This window comes from Photinus pyralis, unplaced genomic scaffold (genome assembly GCF_008802855.1).
Source record: "Photinus pyralis isolate 1611_PpyrPB1 unplaced genomic scaffold, Ppyr1.3 Ppyr1.4_LG1, whole genome shotgun sequence".
Lineage (NCBI taxonomy): Eukaryota > Metazoa > Arthropoda > Insecta > Coleoptera > Lampyridae > Photinus > Photinus pyralis.
This window is the reverse complement of record NW_022170249.1, coordinates 22,444,396-22,454,589: the sequence shown is the minus strand read 5'-3', so window position 1 is coordinate 22,454,589 and position 10,194 is coordinate 22,444,396. Positions and strand designations below refer to the sequence as shown.

At 33.1% G+C, this 10,194-nt stretch overlaps 2 protein-coding genes and 1 long non-coding RNA gene across 4 annotated transcripts in view; 2 read left to right on the top strand and 1 right to left on the bottom strand.

The window, feature by feature from the left end:
- The window catches only part of LOC116169877 (protein Wnt-5b-like), a gene marked incomplete in the record, with an annotated part of 302,692 nt that overhangs the window by 58,927 nt on the left and 233,571 nt on the right, over positions 1 to 10,194 (bottom strand).
- The window catches only part of LOC116169926, a 307,419-nt gene that overhangs the window by 112,578 nt on the left and 184,647 nt on the right, over positions 1 to 10,194 (top strand). The gene's annotated exons all lie outside the window — the stretch shown is intronic.
- LOC116169789 (A disintegrin and metalloproteinase with thrombospondin motifs adt-1-like) overlaps positions 1,877 to 10,194 on the top strand; it is a 51,843-nt gene continuing 43,525 nt past the window's right edge. Inside the window, exon 1 of one of the 2 annotated variants that reach the window (XM_031485964.1) lies at positions 1,877 to 2,157. In XM_031485964.1, the coding sequence (XP_031341824.1) occupies positions 2,089 to 2,157 (69 nt within the window). In that variant the 5' untranslated portion in view covers positions 1,877 to 2,088. Of the gene's footprint in view, positions 2,158 to 8,801; positions 8,917 to 10,194 lie in introns of those variants that run through there. The other variant, XM_031485972.1, reaches the window with a different exon arrangement.

The window sequence follows — 10,194 nt, the reverse complement described above, 5'->3', positions numbered from 1 at the left end:
AGAGCATTTAATTAAAAGGGTCTACCTACTAACTGCACTTTATAGTAACATTATCGGTTGCGCTGTAATTTATTAATTATTTATTAGTAATAAAATCTACGTGACGAAATTACTAAAAAACATTGTATATTTTCCTACTGCACTGGCATTAGTGTAATATAAACTCTACAGCAACTTAATCGCTGGAGGGTGGTACAAGAATGTCAATTCAACACACGATTTGAATTAGAATTAGCCGCAATCTTTTAGATTTAGAGACACATAATTGTGGTTAACTATTACCATTGAATTTATAAGTTATAAATTCAATGCTATTACTAAATAAAATTTGGCTACTGCACAAACCGTTCCATCGAATTCATTGTACCTATCCCTTTTGCGTTTAAAAAAATAATTACATTAGCGGATACATAAATTATCGAATTAAACGCATTAATTAGTGCTCTTGTAATGTTATTACACGTTGGCCTACCCACCATTATCACGCAATTCCAAAATTAATCTATAAACTTCCTGATATTTACTTCCCTCGTTTTCCGGAGTGGCTTTCAAGATGCGAATAGGATTCCATAATGCCAAATTTAATTCCCTGTATATCGATTGAAAATCACTTAAGACAGAAAATGCGAATTTTATTTTGATCTCAGTTTTCAGAACCGCTACGTAGTTATATGACTATTCATTGTTCCATTTACCTTTTCCTGGTGAAAATAATGCGACCCGTCTATATTTATACCTAATTAGGGTTGAAAAACTGTGTGCACTACAATGAAACTGACATAAAAGCATCTGGAAGCAGAGAAAATCCAAAGGAAGAAGGATAATGCGGTTTTGTTACACTACCCCCTTCTTAAAAGGTTGTTGCCTCTGGTTTCCAAACATTTCCAAGATGTTATGACCTCTGGATTATTCGGTATTCCTTAGTGCATCTCATGTTTTATTCCGTTTCCTATCCCACTTGTTTTTGTGGGCGAAATAAATACGGAATTTTGGCTTTCCCTTGCCCTTTTGAGGTTATCGGTCTGATACACATATTCTTAGGCATAAAATGCCCTGTCCCTTTTCTGAAATCGGTGCTGGCTGTACTGGAGGATTTTGTATTTGCTATGTTAGTAGAAATTTTCATGTCGATGGAATATTTCAAACCAGTAGTAAGAGCCTGATTATCCCCCCTCTTTTTTATGACGTCATAGGGTTGCGTTTTGATTGGTTGCGTCATTTTGTGCCGATAAGTTTGAATGAAATGCAATGTTTAATGGTTCTACCCTTAGAAACCCTTAGAAATAAATCTCAACATTTCCAACTTCACAACGAAATTTCAAACAAAATTTTAATGCAAATTTAGAGCTTTTTCAACACTAAAAAAAGTGTTTTTTATGTAATAATTTGGCGATATGAAAGGCAGAACAATATCAAGTAGGCAGTAAGTTGATTAAGATGTTGCAACAAAATACCTCTTTTATGCAGAGATAATTTTCGATAATTGAGTGCTTCGAAAAAAAAAGCTGGGTCGTGACGAGCTTTAGTTGCTGATTCAAGATAAATTACTCAAATTTTAAGCATTAGGTAAATTGTAAATTACAGTAATAATTTAGGCAGATGAACGCATGTGAAGTTTATTCCATTGTTTGCTGTAAAAAATGGTTTAATTGCCGCATTATATCATTTTCACTCAATCGCGCTATTTCCAAATAGTTTAAATAAAAAGCGGCTGGAACTTCGTTAGCAAACAAATAATGTCATAGATTAACAAATGAGCGAAAATAATGGATTCAGCCATTGTTAAGTTTGCAGACAAATTTAACAAAAGCATACGGTTCGATGCCCATAAAGTGGGAATAGAAATATCTCCTATCACAGCTTCTGATGGTTAGTTCTGCACAAAGTTCTGCAGGGTACTAACTAGCTCGGTGACGAGGTTCTTGCGGAAGACTGCAACTCGCGCGTCGATTTTTTTTATATCCCGGAAAAATGCGCAAGTTATTTCGATCGCCAATATGAGATCTTTAAAATTTGGTGGTGTGGAATGTGATTGTTTATTGTCGTTGGAAAGTTGTTAAATGGGGCAGTGGCAATTAATACAAGGGCATGCGGGGGGCCAAACGGCGGTTTCTAATAACCGCTTCTGTCATTATCGGCATCTTTGCACATTTACAGGTGAGAGATTTTTAATTCTGTTTCATTAACTTCGATTATTGGATAGTGAACAGTTTCTGGAAGATTATGAATATTCACGATTCAGTCCTCGAGACGCAAGAATTATAGTTGCATGAAATGAAGAAATACGGCGAAGAGAAATTTATTGTAATGAATTATAAAATTAGAAAATAGCAGAAATTTTTTACGATCTTCACTTGCTGAAGTAATTACGTGCACTAATAATTCTCGCACTGAGGTAATGGCATAATTTGAAGAAGTGACGAAGATTGATTAAAATTTGCGGCTATTACACCAAAGTCGTGTTATGAATGCACAAATGAGTGACACCCCGTTTATATTTGTACTTGTCGCAACTCTTTTTTGCACGGTAAAAAATTAATTAGCGCTTAATAACACCTTCCTAGACTCCTACGGTTCGAGTTTAAAGGAAAAATTAGTTCAGCTTGACTGTTTAATGCAAGTACAAAAGGAACGTGAAATTCGCCTAACTATAATGAAGATCATGAATAAAGAAAGTTAATAATTCTTTGAACCAAAACAATACCACCTTTTAAATTGTCGAAATACGAAGACTCAGAAGTAGTAATTCCAATGGTTATTTTTTTGCACGGTATAGGAATAACACCAATCACTCTTGGATTCTTCTACACCATTTGCATTTGTTTGGCCACTTTTCTTTTCTAATTCTGGCATACTTAATATTCCAATTTTCAAAAAAATTTGGAAGATTTCATATTAAAATTCAAATTTTGCGTCGACATCATTGAGTATACAGGGTGTTTTTTTGGGAGCTTTAGTTAAAAGTTTCTGGGAAAGTAAAATAGGTAGGTTTTTGAACATTTGTACTTAGGAGTTACTCTGAAGGCCGAATCTATGTAAAATATTTTTAAAATGGCCGCACTTCCGGAAACACCGGAAGTAGATAGTCATTCCGTTATTTTAAACGGCAACCCCTATTTTTTATTGCATTTTTGGATTCTACGTGAAATTTCAGTTCTTTTGATACCCATATGTCATATCTCCAATTAATGGTTTTTAAGTTATTTTGACTTTAAGAAAGAAAATGGCGGATGCAGATGGTACCTTGATAATTGATTACTTGAAAAAGGTTATAGTCCTGGCAACCCATTTTTATCAGTGCATAGAGAATGAATAGGGCTTTCTTTTAGTGTACTTAAAAAAAAGTTAAGTTGCGTACAACCGCACCTATGGAGATCCAAATTTAAGAAACTTCAAAGTCTATAAACTCAGTTTTTTTAAATGGAATGACCATGTTCTTAATATTGCATGAGATAGAGAATCGAAATTGGCATATTTTGATATTACATGTTCCTATATCTATCTTTAACAGTTTCTGATTTATTCCCATTTCATTGAATTGATCTCGGAATTGATGCAATTTTTTTTCGCATTTTCTTTTTAGTAGTTGGCCATGATTTTATAACAATCGAATTTTAAACAAATCAAGGAATTGATTCTTTAATATCATTGATTCTAGTCTAAATAATTCATTAATAAATAACTCATTTATTAAGGATATAGGACGGAAAATTTTTGAAAAATCTAAACAGAATCGTTCAACTGAATTTCTTAAACAACGTATAAGTCTGGAAATTAAGAGAGGTAATGCGATATCTGTTCTAGCAACAATTCCATACCAAAAATGTTTCAACGAAGTTTTTTATATTTTGCATTGAATTTATTTTGAAAATCTTGCATTTGCCATTCAATTCATTTTCTTAAATATTCTCTTGTAGAGCTTTGTATCACTTGTGCTTCAACGGTTTGTAGTGCATTAGGGGTACAAAATTTCCAAAATTCATACAATTTCGTTCCAGCTTTCGAATGAATGTACGGAAAGCACGCGCCGCGATTCTGCCCATTTCACCACAAATAACAATTAAATTCCAAAATAGGTGAAACCACTGCGAGTCATTTTTCGATTTTTGAAAAACTTATGTTAACCTATAACAGTGGGTGATGGATTAGTGTCACTAGATTTGTTTAAAATTCAATTGTTATAGAATCATGACCGACTACTAAAAAGAAAATCCGAAAAAAATAGTGTCAATTCAATAAAATGGGAATAAGTCAGAAACTGTTAAAGATAGCTATAGGAACATGTATTGTCAAAATATGCCCATTTCGATTCTCTATCTCATGGAATAGTAAGAACATGGTCATTCCATTTAAAAAAACTGAGTTTTTAGTCTTTGAAGTTTCATAAATTTGGATATCCATAGGGGCGGTCGTACGCAACTTAACTTTTTTTTAAGTGCACTAAAAGAAAGCCCTATTCATTCTCTATGCACTGATAAAAATAGGTTGCCATGACTACAACCGTTTTCAAGTAATCAATTATCAAGGTACCATCTGCATCCGCCATTTTTTTTTCTTAAAGTCAAAATAACTTAAAAACCATAAATGGCAGATATCGACATATGGGTATCAAAAGAAGTGAAATTTCACGTAGAATCCAAAAATGCAATAAAAAATAGGGGTTGCCATTTAAAATAACGAAGTTACTATCTACTTCCGGTGTTTCCGGAAGTGCGGCCATTTTGAAAATATTTTACATCGATTCGGCCTTCCGAGTAACTCCTAAGTACAAATTTTCAAAAACCTACCTATTTTACTTTCCCAGAAACTTTTAACTAAAGCTCCCAAAAAACACCCTGTATACACTATTGTGTGAATTTTTTAAATATATATTTAACCTGCCCAACATCTTTAGGTTTTTGGCACTTGGGTAGAAAATTACATATCAAAAATATAGAATTATAAAAAAACTTAAATAGCAGATTTAGTCCGTTTTAGAAACTTTAGGAGTTTACTCAGGTTGCTGTCAGAAAATATTTTTGTCTGGAGATTCTGGATGTCACATTGTTTCCTTAGATTCTCCAATTCTGGACAGTTTAGTAGAAGGTATTGCATGCTTTACATTGTGGTGGTGGTTCTTATTTGAGTTTATACTCAGTATATGGGCCAACAGGATAAATTTAAGGAAATGGTATATCTAGGGGTACCAATTTTCCTTTTTACCACGGTTAGACACATATATTAGGATGTAAAAAAAACCATGATTGCCATCTCAAAGATGGCGGATGTTGAGTTTTATAAAATCAACTATATCTCTCTCTAGAACTATTGGTCCGACTTCATCATTTTCTTAAATGAAAACTTTTGTATGTGCTACAATATTGTCATAACTACTTTTTCGATAAAAGCAACGATTAGTAACTACTGCATGACGTAAACTAACGGAAACATTTGTTTAATTACTTATTAATAGTTGATTTTATCGAAAAAGTACTTATAACAATATTTATAGCACATTTTTTCGAGTGCCACTATGGGGATCTCGCTTACCTGAAGAGATAGAGAGTTGGTTAAATGGGGACAAAGTTGCAAATTTTCGTGCTGAATAATAATCCGAAAAGACATTAAAAATATCTTTAATAGTTTTGAAAATATCCCAAAAAAAACTTTATTCAGACACTTTTTAATTTTTCGGGAAGAGTGCTTTGGAAAAACAAAACGTTCTTTTATCGTGAACAAAAGTTTGACAGTTTGATCCATCTGTCTGGTTGGAGTGTTGGCAGGGAACTAGTTGTGTTGAGATTTTCATCTGAATAGAATTGAACCTTCGTTTTGCAAGAAACTTATAATTGTAATTAGAACAAAATACTTAAGAAGAAATAATATTTTCGCAATAAATCTAGCACAAACCTAAATTACACTTCTTGAAATAAGTCAACCTTTTGTTAACAACAAAAGAACGTTTTGTTCTTCCAAAGCACTCTTCGCAGAAAATGAAAATTGTAATTTTGGGAAAAATGTGTTACTGAACCACCATGTGTGATATATCGTTGTAAAGAGAAAAAAAAGACGTAATCTCAAAATATCGAAATCCAAAACGGCGCCCATAAGAAAAATTAAAGTTTTCACGTGTTTCTTCGTCATCTTAAAAGTTATTGAAAACGGGAAATCTGCATTAAAAAATGTCTTGATAATGTGTTAATTAGAAATGTTTAGAACGATTAGTTTACTATGAAAAAATTAAAAACGAAAATCAAAAATTTTCTTCTTTTTGCGAACTATTGAAGATATTTTTAATTTCTTTTCAGATTATTATTCAACACGAAAATTCGCAACCTTGCCCTCATTTAACTAAATGTCTATCTCTTAAGATAAGCGAGATCCCCATAGTGGCACTGGAAAAATGGACACCGTGTATAAAGAAGTTTAATTACAAAAAAGAATAATGAAATTGGACCAATCATTCCAGAGATATAGTTGATTTTATAAAACTCAACATCCGCCATCTTTGATTGACCGTCATTTCTATTAGCTACCGCTTTGAGATGACAATCATTGTTTTTATGGCATCCTAATAAACCACTGTAAAAAGGAAAATTGGTACCCCCAAATTATACAGTCATGTTGACTGGCCCATGGACTACATAGAAGAATTGGAAAAACTCGGTTTGGAATATATGTAGAATTATCGCAGAGTGAGTAACCCCCTAAGTAGCTCCCACCCCAACTCACAAATTTCAAATGGCACCACCCCCTTTAAATTAAAGGCACAAGAAATATGTCCCAATAAACTTTATTTATAAGTGGATCAAATTTAAGTATAATTAATGGAAGGAAACATTTTTATACAGCCCTTTCCGATGGCAGAAGTAGTTTCCCTTCCCCTAAGTTTTAAAAGAAAGTGCACCCCAAATTTATCACAATGACCATATGCAGTGGCGACAACTTATCATAACCCACCATATTGGGGCTAAAAAACTGTTTGAGTGTAGGATCAATATACCTTGTCATGTCAAATTGCGACTGTATAATAATTCTGTTTCATTAAAAGATTCTCCTTCAAAACTATGGCGCAGAAATGATCGTTTAAAACTGGGCAGAATCAAATATGGGGAACTGCCTCCCAAATTCAAAAAGATATATGGAAAACGGTATAATAAGTATAAAATATGGTGCAATATCCAAAATGTACATATAAAGGTAACCATTAATCATGAAATTGTGTTTGTGTACTATCACTTTTTGTCCGGTGTCGCTGTTCGGAAGAAAAAGTGACACTTTAGTTCCTTAAATGGAAGACAAAACATATTCATTTAGTCGACGGAGTACAAAAAAGCAATATTCGTTATGCTTCAGGAATAAATGTTAAAATTTAAACCAATTCAAGCGTATTTATGATCACAATAGAACAGCATAATCATCTTTTCGTAATTAATTTCTATTGACTTTAAACCCACTAAAGTATGTCTATATAGAACCGAATGTATATAACTTTTGATTGAGACGTCTAATCGGTCTAATCGAAAAAGTACGAATCGTTTTGGATTCTACGCACCAAAATTAATACGAAAAAGTGTTTTCCCGAGAAATTTTGGTGTAGTCGATTTTTGATAAAAAAGGAAGGTTATACTATGCCTTTTTTTTGGCCGGAAAAAAAATTGTCTCAGATCGGCCGGAAAAAAAATTTCCTTATAGAATGTGGCCTGTAGAATCCATAGTTTCAAACAGTTCCAAAATTGGGCTACTAGATCAAAAGTTACAGCCCTTTGAATTTCCTTACGAAATTGGTTTCTAGTCTATAACTTGTGATTGAGACGTCTATTCGAAAAAGTACGAATTGTTTTGAATTCTACGCACCAAAATTAATACGAAAAAGTGTTTTCCCGAGGAATTTTGGTGTAGTCGATTTTTGGTAAAAAAAGGAAGGTTTATACTAAAGTCACTAAATATAGAAAGTACCGCAATCCATTGGGCTCGTGTGTTAGAGAGAACGCATGATTTTTGCCCAAAAATGGCGGAAGTTACTAGATTCTACATTCTAGTAACTTTAATGTTAGAGATTGTTCCACCTGTTTAGAGATATCTGTATATATTTTTATAAAACATGACAGTACTATGAAGTTAGGTTATAAAAAATGGCCACTCTGTATATATACCTTCAGCAACACCTTTATTCACAGAATTTAGCAAGGACACAAGGAAAAGTGTAAACTCCTATACCAAATTATAGCATTTTAGCCCCAATATGGCGACCCGAACCAACGACCAATCAAAAACGAGATACCCCGTTGTCGCCACTGTTCTAAATTCAGTCACTGTAATATTTCCTATACACACTCTGGAATTGCATACATTCCCTAGGTATTGTATAGAATACCTGAATTATACAAATTTTCGGTACAATAATATACATACATAGAGCTAACCAAGTGTCGGACGAGAAAAATAATGAAGCTAATGAAGTCGAGACAGCGACTCAAATCAGAATCACCAGGGGTTGCTATAATGGGTTTCGCCAAATAAGTGTATAGTTATGCAGCAATCATTCCTATTCTTTTATTGAGATTTAATCAAGTAACTTTCCTCTTGGCCTATTACAGTAAAATGCTTCAAATTGAAGTAAATGGGCACCACGTGCAATAAGTATTTTCAATAGAAAAATCTTCCACTGGTTGCAATCACTTTTAAATTTTAATCAATACTGGTAGTAGGTACTAAAGTTAATGAGACAGTTTTCACAATTATTTTTAGAATTTATTTAGCGATCATAAAAATCGTTTATTTAAATATGGCGTACACGTATATTTATTCAGAATTAGACACTCGGTCGCGGAAGGTAATATTGAAAGGTAATTACCGATGTATAAATAGTGCATTTCCTTATAGAAAAGTTTTACTAGACGTTGAGCTGCTGGTGCCAAATTAGTTGCTTGCAAGGTACGTTTTTGGTTAAATCTTTGACTTGCAGATGATCTGAAGGTTTTTCTAAGATTTTGGCTAATATAATTAAAGCTATGGACGTATTTGTTCCAAATAAATTCAGCCACTTAGCTTCGAAACTACCCCACAGTGCATAGTAAGTAATATATAATAGTGTACTACATATCGAAATATGATACAGAGTGATAAATGCTAAATTGCTAAACTATACAATGACTAGAATTAATAACGCAAATACCGTATTTTCCCATGTGAAAAAAATGTGTTTCATGTTTGGAGACACGAATTCGGTTTTAATTGACAATGCTTCTTCAGAAATGCAACTCATTTCTGATGCAAGATTAGCACTTTATTCAGCATCATTTTGCAAACCATCCTAATTATAGACGGATTTTATAATAAACGACCTTGTTTTAAACAAGATGGGACCACATATTTTAATTAGATGAAGCAGGTAGCAGTGGATTCTATTTGATTTTATAATCTTTATGGTATACCATTACGAAATCACAGATATTAGGTATAGGGATTTTGTTACCAATTGGTTTCCTTTCCACATACTAATGGGTCATTGATTAGGTACTTATTTGCAATTCTATCTACTCGAATTTGCATTTACACGAAATATGTCGAATGTGACCAAATTATGCCTTCCTTTTGCCAGAAAGTTCAGTGACTCAATCAAAATCTGAACCACGTAATTAGATATATAAAAACATCAAGACAAAATTTCCATAATGAAATAGATGTAAAGTATCTATAATAAAACTAGAAAATAAGTAAGATTTATTTTTATTTTATATCATAACTCGCCAAAAACCTCCGTTTTCTAGAAGATTCTGCATAATATATCACGACCAGTTTTACATAAATTCGCAAGTCTTAAGGGACGATTTTCAGAAAAATTGCGAGAAATTGACGTTTCAAAACGATGCCCGAAAAAAATTTTATGCGGCACTTGACGTGGGTCCCCTTGACACTCTTAGACCAAATGCCCTCAAAAACTTCCCATACATACGAATGGCGAATTGTTTACGCGGACGGTATTTAACCGTTAATTTGTTGCTCAAATCTCGCTCTACGAATCAAATAAAACCTAGAGTCATAAATCATTTCCACATATTTTTCAAACATGCCAAATTTGCAGTTTCTACGCTTGATTCTTAGAGCGGGATTTGAGCAATAAATTAATGGTTAAATAGGTCCGTTCGAGTTAACAATTTCCAATGTTGTGGGGTCGTCATTAATTAAGTAACAACAGGAAGTTTTTGAGTG